Source organism: Poeciliopsis prolifica, unplaced genomic scaffold (assembly GCF_027474105.1).
Source record: "Poeciliopsis prolifica strain line A6 unplaced genomic scaffold, Auburn_PproV2 SCAFFOLD009, whole genome shotgun sequence".
NCBI lineage: Eukaryota > Metazoa > Chordata > Actinopteri > Cyprinodontiformes > Poeciliidae > Poeciliopsis > Poeciliopsis prolifica.
In genome coordinates, this window is record NW_026562384.1 from 10,997,614 (window position 1) to 11,021,198 (window position 23,585).

General features: G+C 40.2%; 3 protein-coding genes and 2 pseudogenes across 15 annotated transcripts in view; all 5 read left to right on the plus strand.

Annotated features, from left to right (window-relative positions):
• Nucleotides 1-23,585, plus strand: part of LOC129362983 (protocadherin alpha-C2-like) — a 181,209-nt gene that overhangs the window by 121,759 nt on the left and 35,865 nt on the right. Inside the window, exon 1 of one of the 13 annotated variants that reach the window (XM_055034879.1) lies at nt 3,854-6,323. The exons of 10 other annotated variants lie outside the window; for them this stretch is intronic. In XM_055034879.1, the coding sequence (XP_054890854.1) occupies nt 3,948-6,323 (2,376 nt within the window). In that variant the 5' untranslated portion in view covers nt 3,854-3,947. Of the gene's footprint in view, nt 1-3,853; nt 6,324-10,615; nt 13,223-14,116; nt 16,272-23,585 lie in introns of those variants that run through there. 2 more of the 13 variants (XM_055034883.1, XM_055034890.1) reach the window with 2 other exon arrangements.
• On the plus strand, nt 389-2,754 carry LOC129363010 (protocadherin alpha-3-like). The gene has a single exon (XM_055034904.1). It carries the CDS (start codon nt 507-509, stop codon nt 2,688-2,690), a length of 2,184 nt encoding a protein of 727 aa, XP_054890879.1. The 5' UTR covers nt 389-506; the 3' UTR covers nt 2,691-2,754.
• On the plus strand, nt 7,044-10,013 carry LOC129362693 (protocadherin alpha-2-like). Its single transcript, XM_055034399.1, has 3 exons — nt 7,044-8,709; nt 9,004-9,632; nt 9,978-10,013. The coding sequence occupies exons 1-3, from the start codon at nt 7,260-7,262 to the stop codon at nt 10,011-10,013; spliced, it is 2,115 nt and encodes a 704-aa protein (XP_054890374.1). The 5' UTR covers nt 7,044-7,259.
• On the plus strand, nt 17,572-20,049 carry LOC129363004 (protocadherin alpha-2-like; annotated as a pseudogene).
• Nucleotides 20,591-23,111, plus strand: LOC129362988 (protocadherin alpha-3-like; annotated as a pseudogene).

Here is a 23,585-nt window from a genome sequence, read left to right on the forward strand (position 1 = left end):
GTAGAAGCACTTTTAATAACTCTTTATAAAGATTCGTACACCCATTCCGCCTCCTCTTCCTTTCTTTCTGTGTATATAGTAAAATAATAATAGTTATAATGAACACCTCTCAAAAACCTTTCCTGCATCGGAATGTAACTTGTGACCTTCTTTATAATCGTTATTTCTTTTTATTCAAGTTATTATTATTATTATTATTATTATTATTATTATTATTATTATTATTATTATTATTATTATTATTATTATTATTATTATTTCTGATGAGTGTGGTTTTGCGAGTTCGCCACAAGGTGACGCTATAGACCGTAACACTGAAGTGGTGACGCTCCTCCTCGAGTAAAACGAGGCTGGCTGCGATTTTCAGCACAAAGAGATTTGGGAACAGACGGGACGACATTATGGAATACGTCTCAACAAAGCCAAGGATTTCGCCTTGAATTCTGACTTTCTCTGAGGCAAATGAAATTCAAGCGAGCTATACCTTGACCTCATTAAACGGAATTATGTTATCAACAATTTTCTGGAGACCTGCTTTTACACATTTTCTGCTGGGACTGCTGGGTTGTTACCAGGAAGCGGCGACGACGCAGCTGTTTTATTCTGTTTCAGAGGAGGTAAAACCGGGCACTAACATAGCAAACATTGCGAAGGACCTCAACTTGAACGTGCAGGATTTGGACTCCCGCTTGTTTCAAATTGTTGCATCTAAAAATAAATACTTTGACGTCAATTTAAAGACCGGATTTTTGATCACTAGTGAGAGGCTCGATCGAGAAGAGCTGTGTGCAGACGAGTCCAAATGCATTGTCAGCCTGGAGGCTGTAATAAACAACCCGTTGAAGTTGTATCGCGTGGAGATAGAAATTAAAGATGTCAACGATCATTCTCCTGCTTTTAACGCGAGATCGCAACTGCTGGATGTTGCAGAAAATACCTCGCCTGGGTTTAAACTGGCCTTGTCGGAGGCAAGCGACGCCGATGTAGGTACAAATGGCGTTAGTGGCTACAAGCTCAGTCCAAATGAATATTTCAGCCTTGTCACACACAAAAGAGGAGCGAGCATATCTCCAGAACTCGTGCTGCAAAAAAACCTAGATAGAGAGAAAAAATCGAATATAAAACTTATGTTGACTGCATTCGACGGAGGCTCTCCGGCAAATTCAGGCACATCAGAGATTGAAATAAATGTCTTGGACATAAACGATAACGCACCTATTTTTAGCAGTAGTCTTTACAAGATTAACGTGCTAGAAAATGTCCCATTTGGTACTGAAATTCTGACTTTAAATGCCACAGACGCAGATGAAGGATCAAACAGTGAGATAGTGTTCTCTCTTCGCAGTAAAGATCAAGATTATGTTCTTGATATTTTCAAAATAGACTCTGAAACGGGAGTCATTTCAGTGAAAGGTGAAATCGACTATGAAGAAAAAAAAGCTTTTGAGATCCGTGCCGAAGCAAGAGATAAAGCCCAGCCTCCTTTGTCTGCTCACAGTAAAGTGCTGGTTGAAGTCATAGATGTTAATGATAATGCCCCTGAAATCACCGTTACGTCACTTGCGAGTAGTGTCAGGGAGGACGCTGCCGTCGGTACCGCTATTGCTCTTGTTTCGATACTGGACAGAGACAGTGGTAGAAATGGCGAAGTTGCCTGTAAGATTGTGAACACAGTTCCTTTCAAACTCGAGAAGAACTATAAAAACTATTACTCGCTGGTTGTTGATGAGCATTTAGACAGAGAGGTGACCTCTCAGTACAATGTGATAATATTAGCTTCAGATGAGGGGCAACCGCCTCTCTCAAACACCAGCGTTGTTACTGTTTTTGTCTCTGATGTAAATGACAATGCACCAGATTTTCGGGAACCTGTTATAAACATATATTTGAGAGAAAACAGTAAAGTTGGAACAATAATTAAAACAGTGACAGCAGTTGATGTTGACATAAATAAAAACGGTCAGGTGAGCTATTCGGTTCTGGAAACGAACAGTAAAGGGCAGCATTCCACCCCGATAATTAGTATTAATTCTGAATCTGGAGATATAATAAGCCTGCAGTCTTTCAATTATGAGGAAGTAAAAACTTTTCAGTTTAAGGTTAAGGCAACAGACTCTGGTGTTCCTCCACTCAGCAGCAACGTTACTGTTAATGTTTTAGTCCTGGATGAAAATGATAATAATCCAACTATTTTAGCTCCTTATTCTGAGCACGGCTCTGTTAACAGTGAGACCATCCCTTATTCTGCTGAAGCGGGATACTTTGTAGCAAAGATCAGGGCTGTGGACGCAGATTCTGGATACAACGCGCTGCTTTCTTATCACCTGTCGGAGCCCAAAGGAAACAACCTGTTCAGGATCGGAACCAGCACCGGAGAAATCAGGACTAAGAGGAGAATGAGCGACAATGACCTAAAAAGTCACCCACTGGTGGTGTTAGTTTCTGATAATGGAGAACCTTCTCTGTCAGCCACTGTTTCTATTGATGTGATGGTGGTTGAAAGCACAGCTGATGTCCAGACTCAGTTCAGACATGTTCCTATAAAGGAGGACAACTTCTCTGATTTGAACTTGTATCTACTGATCGCCATCGTGTCAGTGTCTGTGATCTTTCTGCTGAGTCTCATCAGTTTAATAGCTGTCAGATGCCACAGGACAGACAGTGATTTCAGCAGGTACAGCGCCCCATGATCACCACCCATCCTGACGGGAGCTGGTCTTACTCTAAAGCTACTCAGCAGTATGACGTGTGTTTCAGCTCAGACACACTGAAGAGTGACGTAGTGGTTTTTCCCGCACCGTTTCCACCTGTCGATGCGGAACTGATCAGTATCAACGGAACAGACACTTTTACCAGAACTCAGACTTTACCAAACACAGACAAGGTAAGAAGTGTCCATGAGTTGAGTCAATTTTCGTTTTGCTGAAAAGCAATGTGTTAAAAAAAAAACAAAACAAAAAAAAAACTATAAGATCAAACTCTATAGAAGAGTTTGGAGCAATGGTTCAAATATTTCTTTTGATAATGCAATATTTTAGATTCACTCAACATAGCATTCACATGTCAAAGATAATCCCCGTTTCACCAAAATGAAGAAGTTTTAAAGTCATCCAAGCCTAGAAATGTACCAGTTCTGCTGCTTTCTGTATATTTTTTTCATGTTTAAATTAGATGTTGGTGAAGTTTCAGGATGCCTTAATTTAGCCAGAGTATAAGTAACTCTATAACAAAAAAAATAAATAAACATGTAAACAACATTTTTTTTCTTTCATTTAATTCTGTTATAAATCAAAACAAATAAGTGGCAGAAAGACGCTTGAATTCTGTCCATGCGCTGTCCATGGTTCTGATAAATGTTTGTCTGTTCGCTGTCGTCTGTGTTAAGAGTCAGGAGCTGTTCTTGGTGCTGATGCTCAGTAGTTCAACTTAATACTGTGCGTGCTATTGAACAGACTTTTTTTTTTTTTTTTACCAGGGAGTTGTTTGGTTTTTGGCTTTTAAAATACATAACACACTAATGCAGCATCTTCATAAAATAATATATCTTCCAACAGAACATACTTTGGTGCGAAGTTGACCCATAGGATTATATATATATATATATATATATATATATATATATATATATATATATATATATATATATATATATATATATATATATATATATATGGTTTTTTTTCTGAAATATATTAGTTTGTTGCACAATGAAGTGATCACAAGATGTCGCAAGAGACCGCGCAAAAGAAGCTGTTTAATATGCTGGAAACTCCTCCCTTTTTAAAGACAAAGCTAAAACGTCATCATCAGAGGCTGCTTTGTGGAAACACGTCGCAGATGAACGAGGCCCGTAACGAGTGAGGATCTTTTGCAAGAATGGATATTTGAAAGAAAAACATGCTTTTGAAGCATTAAAGCAGGACGTACAGGGCTTCCTCTGAAGAGCGATGGCGGCTCGGACACGATGGGATAATATGCGGAGCCTGATTTTCACCCTTTTCTGTCTCTGTGATCGGTCCTCGGCTCAGATATCTTACACCATCCCCGAAGAGGCGGACAAAGGCAGAGCGGTTGGAAACGTTGCGAAGGACTTAAGCCTCAGTGCGGAGCAACTCCAGAACACGAACCTCCAAATGGCATCTGGGTATAGAAAGCGGTATTTTGACATAAATCGTGAATCTGGAGTGATTTTCGTCTGCGAAAGGATAGACCGGGAGGAGCTTTGTCCAAATCAGGCGAAATGTTTTTTAAACATCGAGGCCGTATTGAGCAACCCTCGCAGCCTCCATCGAATTGAAGTGTTTATAAATGACGTTAATGACAACGCTCCCTTTTTTCTCGAGGAAGCGATCACAGTAGATATATCTGAAGCTTCGTATGTTGGGGAGAGACATCCGCTCCCGGTGGCTCACGATGCGGATGTGGGAACCAATTCGGTGAAGACGTACACGTTAAACACAAATGAGTATTTCTCGTTGGATATACAAAGCGCTGGCGACCAGAGTGTCTCTGCTGAATTAATATTGCAAAAAGCATTAGATCGAGAAAAGGAGCCTGTGATCGAGCTGATTCTGACTGCAGTTGATGGTGGGAAACCCCCTAAATCAGGATCCTTACAGATTAAAGTGAATGTTTTGGACGTAAACGACAATTCGCCCGTTTTTAGTAAGCCTCTTTACAAAATACACGTGACTGAAAATGCAAATGTGGGCACAACTTTATTAACACTGAGTGCCTCTGACTTAGATGAAGGTGTCAATGGTCAGGTCGTTTATTCTTTTACAGAGGGGGCGCGTTTAAATCCTGAAGAAATATTTTCTCTTAATAACAACAGCGGAGAGATTATAGTTAAAGGCAACATTGATTATGAGGAACACCAAGCATTTGAAATTCGTGTTCAAGCACGAGACAAAGGAAGTACACCCCGTAGTGCGCATAGCAAAGTTTTAGTCGAAGTGATTGATGTCAATGACAATGCTCCGGAAATACGGGTGTCATCCCTGATGAGTCCAATAAAGGAGGACGCACAAATAGCCACGGCGGTTGCGATGGTTACGGTCACCGACAGAGACGGAGGCAAAAACGGTCAAATAAAATGTAAGATAACAGGTTCTGTTCCTTTTAAATTGAAATCTAATTATAAAAATTACTATTCTTTGTTGGTCGATGGACCTCTCGACAGAGAAAATATTTCTAAGTACAACATATCAATTGAAGCAACAGATGAGGGATCACCTCAGCTTTCGACAACAGCTGTGATTGCGCTTGAGGTTTCTGACGTAAACGACAGCCCTCCTCGATTCCCTGATTCTCTAATTAACGTGTTTGTAAAAGAGAACATCCAAACCGGAACAATACTTCATAGGCTAACTACGTTTGATTCAGATTCAGATGAAAATGCCAAGTCAACGTACAGTTTAATTAATTCTCCCCAAAACACGCAGATTAGTTCAATGATAACCGTTAACTCAAAAACAGGAGATATTATAAATCTACAGTCGTTTAACTACGAGGAGTTAAAGACATTTCAGTTTAAAGTTCAGGCTACAGACTCTGGTGTTCCTCCACTCAGCAGCAACGTTACTGTTAATGTTTTTATCCTGGATGAAAATGATAATAATCCAACTATTCTAGCTCCTTATTCTGAGCACGGCTCTGTTAACAGTGAGACCATCCCTTATTCTGCTGAAGCGGGATACTTTGTAGCAAAGATCAGGGCTGTGGACGCAGATTCTGGATACAACGCGCTGCTTTCTTATCACCTGTCGGAGCCCAAAGGAAACAACCTGTTCAGGATCGGAACCAGCACCGGAGAAATCAGGACTAAGAGGAGAATGAGCGACAATGACCTGAAAAGTCACCCACTGATGGTGTTAGTTTCTGATAATGGAGAACCTTCTCTGTCAGCCACTGTTTCTATTGATGTGATGGTGGTTGAAAGCACAGCTGATGTCCAGACTCAGTTCAGACATGTTCCTATAAAGGAGGACAACTTCTCTGATTTGAACTTGTATCTACTGATCGCCATCGTATCAGTGTCTGTGATCTTTCTGCTGAGTCTCATCAGTTTAATAGCTGTCAGATGCCACAGGACAGACAGTGATTTCAGCAGGTACAGCGCCCCCATGATCACCACCCATCCTGACGGGAGCTGGTCTTACTCTAAAGCTACTCAGCAGTATGACGTGTGTTTCAGCTCAGACACACTGAAGAGTGACGTAGTGGTTTTCCCCGCCCCGTTTCCACCTGTAGATGCTGAACTGATTAGTATAAACGGGAGTGATACTTTTACCCGAACTCAGACTTTACCGAACAAAGAGAAGGTGAGTTATCTTTAAAACTATGTTTCTTAGAAAAGATAAAAATCGACTTCCTTGCCGCAACTTCCGTTGGATGTCATGTTCGTGTGTTTAAACCCATGACAGGTATACTGATTTAGAAATTGTATTAATTTGAACAACATCGATGCCAAATTTTCATCATCAGTCAATTTGCAACAAATTCACTTTTAAATAGAAGTTTAATATGTCACAGTAGTAATTTTACTATTTTTAGTGGTTCGTTTGTGATGAGATATTAAAATGACGCTAGCCATGGTGCTGTAATACAATGTCGATAAGACCACTGGTTATATCATATATAAAAATAACTGGAATGAGCCGTCTTAATTATTATTATTATTATTATATTATTATTATTATTATTATTATTATTATTATTATTATTATTATTATTATTATTATTATTATTATTATTATTATTATTATTTTTATTCAAGTAGCCGTACTATTTCCCTTACGCAAATGCGTCTTTTTGTGCTTTTCTTTTAAAGTCGTCACTATATTTAAGACTTTTCACACTGTGTGGTTAAAGTTATAATTCCCAACTTATGTCTTTATTACTTGGCTGACCGCAAGCTGTATTTTTTTGGATGTTTCTTCAGTCAAGAAAAAAGAACAATACCTCTGATTGAATGAAGTTTTTCTTTTCTCTTTTTTTTTCATTATTTTTAATCTTTGAAAGTCTGTGTAGCGGACACAAGATGTCACCCGAGACCATACATTCCCTGATGCTCGCTTAGTGATTTGAAACGCCTCCCTTTACTCGCTGAAGTATGAACCACTCTGTGCTTGGTGTTGGTTTGGACGTCGTCGTGGGGCAAGATGGTCTCGAGACTCGAAGGTGTTGGACGCATTTTTTTCTTTTTTGCCGTTTTATAGATAAATGAGCTTAGTTTGGATTGACCATTTTGCTCAATAATGAATCGGAATCTGAGAAGAGATTCCGAATGGATGCTGCTCGCCATTACTCTTTGTTCGTTTGGTTGGTCCTCCGCTCAGATTTCCTACTCGGTCTCCGAGGAGGTGGACAAAGGGACAGTGGTCGGGAATATTGCTAAGGATTTACACGTCAGCGCACAGCAACTGGAGGAACGAGGATTTCGAATTGTGTCTGGACATAGTAAGACGTATTTTAAAGCTAATTTAAAAACAGGAGCGTTACTTGTAAGCGACAGAATTGACCGTGAAGAGCTTTGTCCTAACGCACCCAAGTGCCCCTTAAACATACAGGGAATACTTAGCAACCCCATGAACATTTATCGCATTGAAGTAAACATCCTGGATATTAATGACAACGCACCGGCATTCTCAGAGAAAATTCATGTGTTCAATATCTCTGAATCGTCCTCCACGGGGGAAAGATATCCTCTCCCAGCAGCTCACGACGCAGACGCTGACATTAATTCAGTCAAAACCTTTAAAATGAGTCCAAATGAGTATTTTTCGATAGATGTCAGCAGCAGTCGCGGCAGCGTGTCTGCTGAGTTGGTTCTGCAAAAAGCTTTAGACAGAGAGAAGCAATCCACAATTAAACTCACCCTGACAGCTGTGGACGGAGGGAAACCGCTCAAGTCTGGCAGCATGCAAATTCTCGTAAACGTGATAGATGCTAATGACAATTCACCTTTGTTTAGCAAGCCCCTTTATAAAGCGAGTGTCAGTGAAAACATACCGGTGGGTACAACAGTATTAAAATTAAACGCTACTGATTTAGACGAGGGTCCGAATGCAGAAATCACATATTTTTTAATGGGAGGGGGGACCGTAGACTCTTCTGGAAAATTCAGCGTTATTCCGGAGAGCGGTGAAATTATTGTGACAGCTGATTTGGATTACGAGGAAAGTAATGCATATGAATTAAGAGTGCGCGCAACAGATCAAGGCGCATCCCCAAGGAGTGGTTACGCTAAAGTGTTGCTCGAGGTTGTTGATATTAATGACAATGCGCCAGAAATCTCGATAACGTCCATGATGAGCTCTGTGCAGGAAGATGCGTCAACTGGAACGGTCGTTGCTTTGGTAACAGTGAGCGATAAAGACGGAGGACTGAATGGCCTCACCAATTGTAAGATCCAAGACTCCATCCCGTTTAAATTAACATCAAACTACAAAAACTATTATTCATTAATAACTGACGGTCCTCTTGACAGAGAGACTGTATCCGTTCATAATTTGACTATTACTGCTGTAGATGAAGGAAGCCCAGCGCTGACTAGTACTGCTTTAGTCAACGTGTATATTTCTGACGTTAATGACAATGCACCTAGGTTTCCAGAAGGTGATATCAATGTGCATCTGAAGGAGAACAGTAAAGTTGGACAAATAATCACAAAAGTAACAGCACAGGATGCGGACGCAAGCGAAAATGGTAAAATTACGTATTCTTTAATTGATAAAAATCCTGGCAAAACACAACATTTAACTAGTTTACATATAAACAGAGAAACAGGTGAAATTAGTGCGCTGCAATCTTTCAACTACGAGGAGTTGAAAACATTTCAGTTTAAAGTTCAGGCTACAGACTCTGGTGTTCCTCCGCTAAGCAGCAACGTTACTGTTAATGTTTTAATCCTGGATGAAAATGATAATAATCCAACGATTCTAGCTCCTTATTCTGAGCACGGCTCTGTTAACAGTGAAACCATCCCTTATTCTGCTGAAGCGGGATACTTTGTAGCAAAGATCAGGGCTGTGGACGCAGATTCTGGATACAACGCGCTGCTCTTATCACCTGTTGGAGCCCAAAAAAACAACCTGTTCAGGATCGGAACCAGCACCGGAGAAATCAGGACTAAGAGGAGAATGAGCGACAATGACCTGAAAAGTCACCCACTGGTGGTGTTAGTTTCTGATAATGGAGAACTTTCTCTGTCAGCCACTGTTTCTATTGATGTGATGGTGGTTGAAAGCACAGCTGATGTCCAGACTCAGTTCAGACATGTTCCTATAAAGGAGGACAACTTCTCTGATTTGAACTTGTATCTACTGATCGCCATCGTGTCAGTGTCTGTGATCTTTCTGCTGAGTCTCATCAGTTTAATAGCTGTCAGATGCCACAGGACAGACAGTGATTTCAGCAGGTACAGCGCCCCCATGATCACCACCCATCCTGACGGGAGCTGGTCTTACTCTAAAGCTACTCAGCAGTATGACGTGTGTTTCAGCTCAGACACACTGAAGAGTGACGTAGTGGTTTTCCCCGCACCGTTTCCACCTGTGGATGCGGAACTGATCAGTATTAACGGGAGTGATACTTTTACCAGAACTCAGACTTTACCAAACACAGAGAAGGTAGGTTTATACTTCTTAACATTTTGTGTTCCTTTTTGATCATCAAACTTGCAGTATTGTCTCTTATATGTATTCAAGCAAAAACAGTGAACTTTCTACTCTAAAATACATGTGTTTAAAATGAGAATTCAGTTTAAATTTTAGTCTTAGGCTGTACATGGTACAGAATAAAATGAGCTGGTCAGATGTGAAACAAAATAAGTTAATATATAGTCCCAAAACAGCAATAATTTGGATGATTTAGCTTATTGCTGGACCACCAACATTTTATTATGCTAAATTGTCGTGAGCATTGTTTCTTTTTTCTTTTTCCTTTTTGTTGTCGTTATTTTTATCCTTTTTTAGTCTGAGTGCACTAATGGTGTAAACAACTGGTTGTGAGATTTTCTGTACTTCCAGAATTCAGTGAGTGGATGCATGCAGCTGGTGCTTAGGGTTCCTTTCTGTCGTTGATGTGCGTTACTGATTTATCACAAGTAATTAGTTTCATATTTTTGTGACAGTGGTGTGTAGACTACACTTTGCTGCCTTTTCATCAATTTGTTTCCGGTTTTTCATGCGTTTCCGGTTTTTCTTCTTTTTTTTACGGATGCATTAATATGTTTTTATTAGTAACTATTTTGACTTTTTATGCGATCATCTTAAATCAGGGCGACTCCAGAGAATAGCACAATATTCATGAATGTATGAAGCCCTCCATGGTGCTGAAAATAGTCATGTATTTGAAATCAAATATAGAAACTATAAAACCTGATCACTTTAGATTGATATGGCAGACTGGTCCATTATATTTGTTAAAGCATGCTTTGACTATGTAATGCAATTGAGTTTTATATAGATTTATCTATATAAAAACTAATCTATATATGGGTTCAATGGAATGTGATTAGAATACTTCACACAATCACAAGATTTATTTATTTTTTCCGTTGAATTTTTAAGTACTCAAAGCGTTCAGAAGCGAGTTCATTAAAATGCATAATGAGTTACTTTAAACTCCCACTAGATGTCGCTGGAGACCGTCGGTACTGTTTTGTACAGCTTGTCTAAAACTCCACCCTGCACAGCGGAGCGAAAACATCAATTGGTTACTCGTTTACAGAAACCGTCTGTGCCGCGGTGAAAAGAGTTGCTGTTGATGGTGTTTGTACTCGCGAGGGAGATATATAACACACACTGGATCAACTGGGATACAAGAAATTCTGCGTTTATTGTTCAGGATGGGGAAAGAGGAATCCTGCTGGATACGTTGGATTGTGCTGCTTTGTCTTTGTGAATGCACTGCTTCGCATTTGTCTTATACCATTTCCGAGGAGGTGAACAAAGGGACCTTGCTGGCCAACATCGCAAAGGATCTGAACATAGATGTGCACGAACTGGAGGAGCGAGGTTTGAGCATTCTTTCGAGTGACAGTAAGAAATATTTTGATGTAAATTTAGGGACAGGAGATATATTTGTTAACGACAGGATCGACAGAGAGGAGCTATGTTCAAACGCTGAACGATGCTCTCTGCGAATACAAGCAGTGTTGTTGAACCCGATGGTCGTGCATCGCATTGAAGTGAATGTTTTAGACATTAATGACAACTCGCCCGACTTTAACGAGCATTTATATTTTCTAAACATCTCTGAATCCGTGTCACCGGGAGAGCGCTTCCTTCTGCCACTCGCGGAAGATGCAGACATAGGAAACTACGCAGTGAAGAGCTACAAGCTGGATAAGAACGAACATTTTTCACTCGATGTTCAAAGCGCCGGTGAAGACGGTTTATCTGCTGAGCTTGTGCTCGTGAAAGCTTTAGATCGAGAGACACAGCCAGTGCTCAAACTCATCCTGACCGCTGTGGACGGAGGAACACCAGGGAGATCTGGTACATTACAGATACATGTAAATGTAATAGATGCTAATGATAACACGCCGATATTCAGCAAATCTCTTTATAAAGTACGTGTAAATGAAGACACAGCACCGGGAAATGTATTGATCCAATTAAATGCCACTGATTTAGACGAAGGCATGAATGGGAGGATCGTGTATTATTTTCTAAGGCGAGGTAATTCCGATCTAACAAAAGTATTTGATATAAATTCTGAAACTGGAACGGTTATTTTGAAGAGTAGTGTTGATTTTGAGAAAACGCCTGGTTATGAGTTGAGAGTGCAAGCAAGGGATCAAGGAGCCTCCTCTCGTAGTGCGCATGCTAAATTACTAATAGAGGTGATTGATGTTAATGACAATGCTCCAGAAATAATAGTGACATCATTAGTGACACCAATAAGAGAAGACGCAAAATTAGGAGCGATTGTTGCTTTAATAACAGTGGTTGATAAAGATGGAGGGAACAATGGTTTAACTAAATGCGCCGTGGTTGGATCTGTTCCTTTTAAGTTAAAGTCCAATTACAAAAATGACTATTCATTAGTAGTTGACGGAAAGCTGGACAGAGAAAACATTTCTGCTCATACTATCAGCATAATAGCTGCAGATGAGGGAAGTCCACCTTTGTCCAGTATGAAAATCATTACAGTCAGCGTCGCTGACGTCAATGACAACCCTCCCCGATTTTTGGAGCCAGTGCTTCACATTTATGTGAAAGAAAACAACCCGATAGGTTCAACACTTTACACGGTGAAAGCAGTTGATTCTGATCTACATGACAATGCAAAAATTACCTACAAATTGTTACCCATGTCATTTAAAAACATACAAATATCTTCTATTTTAAACATTAACTCAGACACAGGCGATATAATCGGTTTAAAGTCTTTCAATCATGAGGAGTTAAAAACAATTCAGTTTAAAGTTCAGGCTACAGACTCTGGTGTTCCTCCGCTCAGCAGCAACGTTACTGTCAACGTTTTAATCCTGGATGAAAATGATAATAATCCAACTATTTTAGCTCCTTATTCTGAACACGGCTCTGTTAACAGTGAGACCATCCCTTATTCTGCTGAAGCGGGATACTTTGTAGCAAAGATCAGGGCTGTGGACGCAGATTCTGGATACAACGCGCTGCTTTCTTATCACCTGTCGGAGCCCAAAGGAAACAACCTGTTCAGGATCGGAACCAGCACCGGAGAAATCAGGACTAAGAGGAGAATGAGTGACAATGACCTGAAAAGTCACCCACTGGTGGTGTTAGTTTCTGATAATGGAGAACCTTCTCTGTCAGCCACTGTTTCTATTGATGTGATGGTGGTTGAAAGCACAGCTGATGTCCAGACTCAGTTCAGACATGTTCCTATAAAGGAGGACAACTTCTCTGATTTGAACTTGTATCTACTGATCGCCATCGTGTCAGTGTCTGTGATCTTTCTGCTGAGTCTCATCAGTTTAATAGCTGTCAGATGCCACAGGACAGACAGTGATTTCAGCAGGTACAGCGCCCCCATGATCACCACCCATCCTGACGGGAGCTGGTCTTACTCTAAAGCTACTCAGCAGTATGACGTGTGTTTCAGCTCAGACACACTGAAGAGTGACGTAGTGGTTTTCCCTGCACCGTTTCCACCTGTAGATGCTGAACTGATCAGTATTGACGGAACAGACACTTTTACCAGAACTCAGACTTTACCGAACAAAGACAAGGTAAGCACATATGCTGTCACACTATATATAGTATGTTGTCAAAATTTAGTATGATTTATGTTGTAAATCGTTTTAACGCTAAAAATCTATTTTTTCTTTTTATTATTTTTTAACCATTTTTTTTTCATTCAAAATTACTATTATATAGTTTCTTGATAAATGTTATCACTTATTGCCACGATGTAGACTTCATTGAAAAGCGTCTTTTCCAACTGGGTCAAAGCATAAACTAAAATTATGCAACTTTTATCAACTTGACATTTGTGAAGCTCGTTTTTTTTCATTATATATTTATTCAGCTGTCTATTAGGTTCAGCCCAAATCTCAATGTCTTCATTTGCAAAGTCTCGCCGTAACCCTGCTTTCTTTAATAAAAGTCGGATGGTTTTGGTTTGAGGCACAAACTGATTTTTTACCACATGATGTCGCCGGAGACCGCGGATTTCAGTGTGATTATATATTTAAAAACTCCTCCTCCTTTAAAGACAGAAAAAAAAATCTTTTTTTTTTTTTTTTTTTTGGTCACCAGCAAGTCGTGAACCGGGCTTGTTCGTCGTGCAACAGTCGCTTAGAGGAGCGGAACAGATTGCCGTCAGCACAATATTTAACTAAAATATGTTTACTCCGGATAGATGATTACTTCACTTGATATATCTTTTATGATTCCATGATGCCTCCACGACGAGGAAAGGAATACGCATGGATTGCATTTTCCGTGTTTCTTTGTCTGTGCGGCTGCTCGTTCTCGCAATTGTCCTATTCCATATCGGAGGAGGTGAACAAAGGCACGGTTGTGGGGAACATCGCGAAGGATTTAAACTTGAATCTTCAGAACCTGGAGGACCGGGGATTGCATATTGTGTCGAGTTACAGTAAGAAATACGTCGACGTTAATTTGCGAACCGGAAACCTCTTTGTCAACGAGAGAATAGACAGAGAGGAACTTTGTCCGAATCTGATCAAATGTTCGCTAAAGATACAAGCGGTTTTAAACCATCCAATGACTGCACATCGCATAGAGCTTACTATAGTGGACATAAATGACAATTCTCCCGCATTTGTTGACAGCAAACATTCCCTGAATATTTCTGAATCGTCACTAACGGGAGAGCGGTATCCCCTCCCCGTGGCTGTGGATGCAGACACGGGGAGCAACGCTGTGAAAAGCTACAAGCTGAGTCAGAATGAACATTTCTCTCTAGATGTTCAGAGCGGCGGAGAACATGGCGTGTCGGCTGAATTGGTATTGCAGAAGGCTTTAGACAGGGAGTCGCGTTCGGTCATAACGCTTCTGTTAACGGCAATTGACGGAGGAAAGCCTCCCAAATCAGGGTCAATAAACATACGTATTTATATTATAGATGCAAATGACAATATACCAAGTTTCAGTCAATCACTTTACAAAGTGAGTGTGAAGGAAAACGCCCCTCTTGGAACACCTGTAATAAGATTAAATGCAACAGACATGGACGAAGGTATAAACGCTAAGATTTTGTACTCCTTTATTAAAAGGGGAAATACTGACCCGACAAATATCTTTGACTTACATGCAGAAACCGGAGAAATAACTTTGAAAGGCAATCTAGATTATGAGGAAACACGAGCTTATGAAATCAGAGTCCAAGCAAAAGATCAGGGTGCTTCACCTCGAAGTGCATATGCGAAATTATTAATAAGTGTGATTGATGTGAATGACAACGCGCCAGAAATATCTGTCACATCTTTAATGACACCAGTGAGAGAAGACGCGCAATTAGGGACCATCGTTGCTTTAGTTACAGTGAGTGATAAAGATGGAGGCAATAATGGCGTGACTAAATGTAGCATTTTCGGATCTGGTCCCTTTAAGCTGAAGTCTAACTACAATAATGATTATTCTTTAGTTGTTGATGGACAACTAGACAGAGAAAACATTTCTGCTCATAATATCACAGTAACAGCTACAGATGAGGGGAACCCTCCTCTGTCCTGCATCAGTGTGATCACTGTGCAGGTGGCAGATGTAAATGACAACAAACCTCATTTTGTAGAACCGGTCATTTACATTTATGTCAAAGAAAACAGACCATTGAATTCAAAAATTTACACTGTACGTGCCTTTGATCCAGACCTAGATGAAAATGCAAAAATTAGTTACAAACTGTTAGATAATTCCTTTCCAAATATTCTAATATCATCTGTTTTAAACATAAACTCAGACACTGGAGATATAATTAATCTAAAGTCATTTAACTATGAAGAGTTGAAAACATTTCAATTTAAAGTTCAGGCTACAGACTCTGGTGTTCCTCCGCTCAGCAGCAACGTGACTGTTAATGTTTTAGTCCTGGATGAAAATGATAATAATCCAACTATTTTAGCTCCTTATTCTGAGCACGGCTCTGTTAACAGTGAGACCATCCCTTATTCTGCTGAAGCGGGATACTTTGTAGCAAAGATCAGGGCTGTGGACGCAGATTCTGGATACAACGCGCTGCTTTCTTATCACCTGTCGGAGCCCAAAGGAAACAACCTGTTCAGGATCGGAACCAGCACCGGAGAAATCAGGACTAAGAGGAGAATGAGCGACAATGACCTAAAAAGTCACCAATTGGTGGTGTTAGTTTCTGATAATGGAGAACCTTCTCTGTCAGCCACTGTTTCTATTGATGTGATGGTGGTTGAAAGCACAGCTGATGTCCAGACTCAGTTCAGACATGTTCCTATAAAGGAGGACAACTTCTCTGATTTGAACTTGTATCTACTGATCGCCATCGTGTCAGTGTCTGTGATCTTTCTGCTGAGTCTCATCAGTTTAATAGCTGTCAGATGCCACAGGACAGACAGTGATTTCAGCAGGTACAGCGCCCCCATGATCACCACCCATCCTGACGGGAGCTGGTCTTACTCTAAAGCTACTCAGCAGTATGACGTGTGTTTCAGCTCAGACACACTGAAGAGTGACGTAGTGGTTTTCCCCGCACCGTTTCCACCTGTGGATGCTGAACTGATCAGTATAAATGGAAGTGATACTTTTACCAGAACTCAGACTTTACCAAGCAAAGAGAAGGTATGTCATCAATCAGACTTCATGTTATGGTTCAGAACTGAATTATAGTAATTTTAATAAGTTTTGATTAGCTAGGATCCAAAAGGAGAGCGAGCCTTTATGAATGTCAGCAATCATAAAGAAGATGTCCTATTTGTCTATTTGGCTACAAGCCTTTGAAAAAAATTCTTGTCAATGCTGAATTTAACCTGCCTGGTTGAACTTTATTTCTTTAAACACATAAGAATATGTTTAAACTTTTGACTGAGTAGTCTAATGTGTATTATATCTTCCTTAAGATACCACAGCAATCCTCTACTGCGTTCAGTTTGAAATTCACTAGCTAATCTTAGGTATTCACTTGATCTACAAGTACACACATTTAAAGCTGCGAGATTTAAACACCATACAATTTTTTTAAAAAATATACTCAATTAGTTAATGTTCTGACGTGCCACTGTTGTAACATTTTGTAACATAATCCTTTTTGTCATATTATTTTTTTTTAAAAATGCGCAGAGACAAAGTATATAATCGTTATTTGTTTATTCAAATGACCAAACATCAACGTCACCTGAGCCTGACGCTCTTTTATGATGTCATCACAGGTGTCCATTTGTAGTTTTAACCATGCGTGACATTAAGGCCACACTATTAACTCATAATTAAACACTGGATATACGTAAAAAGTACCATGAAATGGACACACTCAATATGTTTTCTTTACATAACGAGACTGCTCAGTTAAAAATTAAGAAAAAAAAAAAAAGATAGCGAAAAGCTACGTCATGTGGGCGCTATCCTTGGTGCTGACGTCAGATACCCACCATTTGAATACCTCCTGACTCCGCTCCAGGTTTCTTTGTTTCTTCAATTTATGCAAAAAAATATTAGATGAGATGGATTATCGTTCTACTGTGCAGCATGAACAAGAATATAATTCCGTACATTTTATTTGGACATTTCAAAATTTTGTCTTGTTATAATATTTGTTTTGAAATGATCATTGTACTCTTCATAATTTTTATATTTGCATTTATTATTGAGATTTCTAAGCTTTTACATGAAGGTTAGATTTTATTTCATTTTATTTTTGTTTTAATAATGCAATAAAACCACGAATAGGTGATATATGACTCAGTTACAAGACTTGTCTATTTTGCTATCCTGGTAAGTGTCTATATATCTTCAACCACATGATGTCACTCGAGACCATTAGTTTGAATCAGTTTGTACGTCTTTATCCCCTCCTTCGTTCATCTCGAAAATAATAACCCGTCATCAGCCTTTGTAGCCTCCCATCATTCGGTCGTACGGCGTGGAAAGGAACATACTCTGTCCAGCAAATAGGACCTGCAAATTCTTTTGCTGATAAATGTTGTAATCGAGTCCGCTTTGTTGCCACATGAAGGATGTTTTGGGCAACGCAACACGGACATCTTTGGATTTATTCTGCTGCGCTGCTTGCTCTGTGTGAGCGGTCCGTATCCCAGCTATCGTATTCCGTTTCGGAGGAGGCGAACAAAGGGACTGTTGTGGGAAACGTTGCAAAGGATCTAAACCTGAACTCGCACGATCTGAACACCAGGGATCTACGTGTAGTTTCCGGTTTCAGCAAGACATATTTCGGCGTGAATTTAAAGACCGGCAACCTCTTCGTCGCTGAGAGAATAGACAGAGAGGAGCTTTGTCCACATGCGGTAAAATGCTCCATGAAAATACAAGCGGCTTTAAGCAATCCAATGAATGTGCACCGCATCGAGATAAACGTTCTTGACGTAAATGATAACTCACCTTTGTTTACTGAACAAACACATACATTAAATATCTGGGAGTCGTTATCCACAGGGGAAAAATATCCTCTCCCCGCCGCGGTGGATCCGGATATAGGAAGCAACGCAGTAAAAAGCTACAAGCTGAGTCAGAATGAACACTTCTCGCTTGATGTGCAGAGTGGTGGAGAGCATGGCGTTTTGGCCGAGCTCGTGCTGCAGAAAGCTTTGGACAGAGAGAAAGAATCGGTGATTAGACTTGTTCTTACTGCCGTAGATGGAGGTGTGCCACCCAGATCAGGGACGTTGCAACTGACAGTTAATGTCATAGATGTGAACGACAACAGTCCTGTGTTTAGCAAATCACTGTACAAGGTGCAGATCAGAGAAAATGTTAGGCCTGGAGCGTTTGTTCTCAAGTTAAATGCGACGGATTTGGACGAGGGTGTGAACAGTGACATTCGTTATTTCTTCATAAAAACTGGAAGCATTGATCCGTCCAGCCTGTTTGATTTAAATGCAGAAACGGGGGAGGTAAAAGTAAAAGAAGGCTTAGATTACGAAGAAACACGTGCTTATGAAATCAGAGTTCAGGCGAAGGATCAGGGAGTCCCTCCTCGCAGTGCGCATGCCAAGTTATTAATAGAGGTTATTGATGTTAATGACAATTCTCCTGAAATATCTGTCACATCCCTGATGACGCCTGTCAGAGAGGATGCAGAGCAGGGGACAGTCGTTGCTTTTATTACAGTGAGCGACAAAGATGGCGGGAAAAACGGAATAACTACATGCAGCGTGGCTGGATCGCTTCCCTTTAAGCTCAAGTCCAACTACAAAAATGACTATTCATTAGTAGTTGATGGACCGCTCGATAGAGAAAAGATCTCTACCTATGAAATCACCGTTACCGCTTCAGATGAGGGGAGTCCATCTCTGTCTAGCATCAAAGTAATTGTTGTACAAGTTGCTGATGTTAATGATAACGCACCTCGTTTTACCGAACCCGTGATTCACGTTTTTGTCAAAGAAAACAGCCCAGTCGGTTCAAAAATCTGTACAATAAGTGCAATTGATACGGATGCAGGAGAAAATGCAAAGGTTATTTATGGACTTTTGAATGGTTTGCAACAGAGTATACAAGTTTCTTCAGTATTAAACATCAACTCCGACACTGGTGACGTAATAGGTCTGCAGTCGTTTAATTATGAGGAGTTGAAAACGTTTCAGTTTAAAGTTCAGGCTACAGACTCTGGTGTTCCTCCACTCAGCAGCAACGTTACTGTTAATGTTTTAATCCTGGATGAAAATGATAATAATCCAACGATTTTAGCTCCTTATTCTGAGCACGGCTCTGTTAACAGTGAGACCATCCCTTATTCTGCTGAAGCGGGATACTTTGTAGCAAAGATCAGGGCTGTGGACGCAGATTCTGGATACAACGCGTTGCTTTCTTATCACCTGTCGGAGCCCAAAGGAAACAACCTGTTCAGGATCGGAACCAGCACCGGAGAAATCAGGACTAAGAGGAGAATGAGCGACAATGACCTGAAAAGTCACCCACTGGTGGTGTTAGTTTCTGATAATGGAGAACCTTCTCTGTCAGCCACTGTTTCTATTGATGTGATGGTGGTTGAAAGCACAGCTGATGTCCAGACTCAGTTCAGACATGTTCCTATAAAGGAGACAACTTCTCTGATTTGAACTTGTATCTACTGATCGCCATCGTGTCAGTGTCTGTGATCTTTCTGCTGAGTCTCATCAGTTTAATAGCTGTCAGATGCCACAGGACAGACAGTGATTTCAGCAGGTACAGCGCCCCCATGATCACCACCCATCCTGACGGGAGCTGGTCTTACTCTAAAGCTACTCAGCAGTATGACGTGTGTTTCAGCTCAGACACACTGAAGAGTGACGTAGTGGTTTTCCCCGCCCCGTTTCCACCTGTAGATGCTGAACTGATCAGTATTGACGGCGGAGACACTTTTACCAGAACTCAGACTTTACCAAACACAGAAAAGGTGAGTTAACATTGGTCAGTGCTTTGTGTAAAAGAAACTTCCAGATAAATATTTCAAGTACTATTTTATGTCCGCTATCTATCTATATTTAATGAAACGTAGGTGTATTTTTTTCTAATTTTGAAATTAAGGATATGTATTTTTAGTGTGATCTAAACAGATATATGGTATTTATTTTGTCAAACACGCTCCGATCTAAGGCGCTTTCCATGGTGCTGCAAATGCTGTTGGGCTTTTTCTATAAAATATTTGATGAATTCGTTAATTAAATTGATATATATCTTTATTTCTTTTTTGCATTTACTATTTGTATGTTAACGTTACATTTTTTTTACTTCAGATTGCTTGAATCACCAGAGACTCGCGGGAACAAATATTCCGCTAGTTGCAAATAATTTAAGTGATTTTGCATCATACAAGTGTCATTTTTATGCTGAATATTTTCTCTACGTTTTTTCATAATATATGGTTTCAGCGCGTGGGGTCGCTGATGACCGTGTGTTTTGTGAACTTGCTGTTTTTAGTCTCCTCCTTTCTTTTTATGCGTCACAGCAGACTATGTGTGCTTTGTTAGATGAACAGAAACCATGGCTCAACACCCGGGAGTGGAACCACTTGCTTTGAACATATTTCTCGAACGAGTGGTGTCAGTATAGAAACAATTAGCATATCGTGCATTTCTCTCGAATCAGCGATGAGCAGAAGAAGGAATAATGGGATTTTATTTTTCCTGCTCGTGTTGTTTGCATCCGACTGGTCTGCAGCTCAGATATCCTACTCGATCACCGAGGAGGCGGACAAAGGAACTGTTGTCGGGAACCTCGCAAAGGATTTAAACGTCAATGTCCGAGACTTTCAAACCAGGAATCTAAATATTGTGTCGGGACACAGTAAGAAATACTTCGAAGCTAATTTTAAAACAGGAGAGCTTTATGTCAGTGAGAGAATAGATCGAGAAGAGCTTTGTCTGAACACTGTTAAATGCACTTTAAGTCTTGAGGCCATACTGAGTGATCCTGTAGTGCATAAACGCATCGAGGTGGTGATTAATGACGTGAACGACAACGCGCCTGCATTTGTAGAGAAATCATTTTCTTTCAATATTTCTGAATCTTCATCAGCGGGCGAGCGCTTCTTGCTGCCTTTGGCAGTCGATGCAGATTCAGGCAGCAATTCTGTAAAGACGTACAAGCTCAGTGTAAATGAATACTTTTCCCTGGATGTACAGAGCGGCGGAGAACACAGCGCATCTGCTGAATTAGTGCTGCTGAAAGCTTTAGACCGAGAGAAACAAGCAACTATTAAACTGACACTCACCGCAGTGGATGGCGGTAGGCCTCCAAAATCTGGAACTGTTCAAATAATTATTAATGTTTTAGATGTGAACGACAACACGCCCTTTTTCACCAGAACACTTTATAAAGCTAGCATTAATGAAAATGCCCCAGTGGGATTTAAAGTTATTCAGCTTAATGCCACTGATTTGGATGAAGGAAACAACGGGAAAGTAGTTTACTCTTTTGTCAGACGTGCAAACTTCAACCCATCTGATATATTTTTCATTGATGAAGAAACTGGAGATATCAGCGTTAAAGGTAAATTAGATTATGAAGCACAGTCAGCTTATGAAATCCACGTTCAGGTCACAGACAAAGGTGCGTCACCTAGGAGATCCAATGGGAAGCTTTTGATTGAAGTAGTGGATGTAAACGATAACATCCCAGAAATCGTTGTAACATCACTGATGAACCCAGTGAAAGAAGATGCAGATATAGGAAGTGTTGTTGCTTTGGTTACGGTGACGGATAAAGACGGTGGTAAAAACGGTCAAACTCGATGTAAGCTTGTTGGTTCAACTCCTTTCAAGTTAAATAGTAATTATAAGAGTTATTACTCTTTAGTTGTAGATGGAGCCCTTGATCGAGAAGCACATCCTTCTTACAATCTCACAATCATAGCTAATGATGACGGGGTTCCATCTCTGTCCAGCACCAACGTTATGAATGTACAAATCTCTGATGTCAATGACAACGCGCCCACTTTCCGTGAATCTGTGATCAATATTTACGTGAAAGAAAACAGCCCAGTTGGAGCCAGTATTTTCACTATAAACGCATTCGATGCTGATACGTATGAAAACGCAAGAATAACTTATTCTGTGGAAGCTGATAATAAATATATCCCCGTGACTTCATTCATAAATATCAACTCCGCTACTGGAGAAATTATTACTCTGCAGTCTTTTAATTATGAAGAATTGAAAACATTTCATTTTAAAGTTAAAGCCATTGACTCTGGTGTTCCTCCGCACAGCAGCAACGTGACTGTCAATGTTTGTATTCTGGATGAAAATGATAATAATCCAACTATTTTAGCTCCTTATTCTGAGCACGGCTCTGTTAACAGTGAACCATCCCTTATTCTGCTGAAGCGGGATACTTTGTAGCAAAGATCAGGGCTGTGGACGCAGATTCTGGATACAACGCGCTGCTTTCTTATCACCTGTCGGAGCCCAAAGGAAACAACCTGTTCAGGATCGGAACCAGCACCGGAGAAATCAGGACTAAGAGGAGAATGAGCGACAATGACCTGAAAAGTCACCCACTGATGGTGTTAGTTTCTGATAATGGAGAACCTTCTCTGTCAGCCACAGTTTCTATTGATGTGATGGTGGTTGAAAGCACAGCTGATGTCCAGACTCAGTTCAGACATGTTCCTATTAAGGAGGACAACTTCTCTGATTTGAACTTGTATCTACTGATCGCCATCGTGTCAGTGTCTGTGATCTTCTGCTGAGTCTCATCAGTTTAATAGCTGTCAGATGCCACAGGACAGACAGTGATTTCAGCAGGTACAGCGCCCCCATGATCACCACCCATCCTGACGGGAGCTGGTCTTACTCTAAAGCTACTCAGCAGTATGACGTGTGTTTCAGCTCAGACACACTGAAGAGTGACGTAGTGGTTTTTCCCGCCCCGTTTCCACCTGTAGATGCTGAACTGATCAGTATAAACGGAACAGACACTTTTACGAGAACTCAGACTTTACCAAACACAGAGAAGGTGAGTTAATATTGGTCACTTCGTACATTGTTCAAAATTATTTGTGAGATAATGTTTTATATTGCGAATTCCCCTATATTTCATACTCCAGTATGTGTAATTATATTTTCCACAACCACTTTAAAAACAGGGAATTATTATTTTTGTTGTTTACATAAAACTGATAAATGTTTTGCCTTGTTGGCAAAGCAGCTTTTAAAGACGTTTTTTTACTGTGCTGGCCTTTCATCAAAAAAAAAAAGTTTTTTCAGTTTCAGAATGATAAATCGCCTTGAATGACGTCACTAAATTTATATGTTTACTCGTTGCATCTTTCCTTCAATTTGATCTTTTTTCGACTTTTTTTGGCCAATGTTTCCTATTAATTAAAAATAAGCGTAATTGACTTGTGCTGTGTAAAAATGTCAAACTTTCATATGTTGCACAAAATATGACCCATAGTTTTTTTTTTTTTTTTTTTCTGTTTTTTTTTTCATAATTTTT

Bases quoted from the DNA above. Each gene is read 5' to 3' on its own strand.
- LOC129362693 (XM_055034399.1), top strand. From the start codon at position 7,260: ATGAATCGGAATCTGAGAAGAGATTCCGAATGGATGCTGCTCGCCATT. The intron at 8,710-9,003 runs GTAAAATTACGT...ATTCTGCTGAAG, and splicing joins TGCGGACGCAAGCGAAAATG to CGGGATACTTTGTAGCAAAG. The intron at 9,633-9,977 runs GTAGGTTTATAC...ATCCTTTTTTAG, and splicing joins CTTTACCAAACACAGAGAAG to TCTGAGTGCACTAATGGTGT.
- LOC129363010 (XM_055034904.1), top strand. From the start codon at position 507: ATGTTATCAACAATTTTCTGGAGACCTGCTTTTACACATTTTCTGCTG.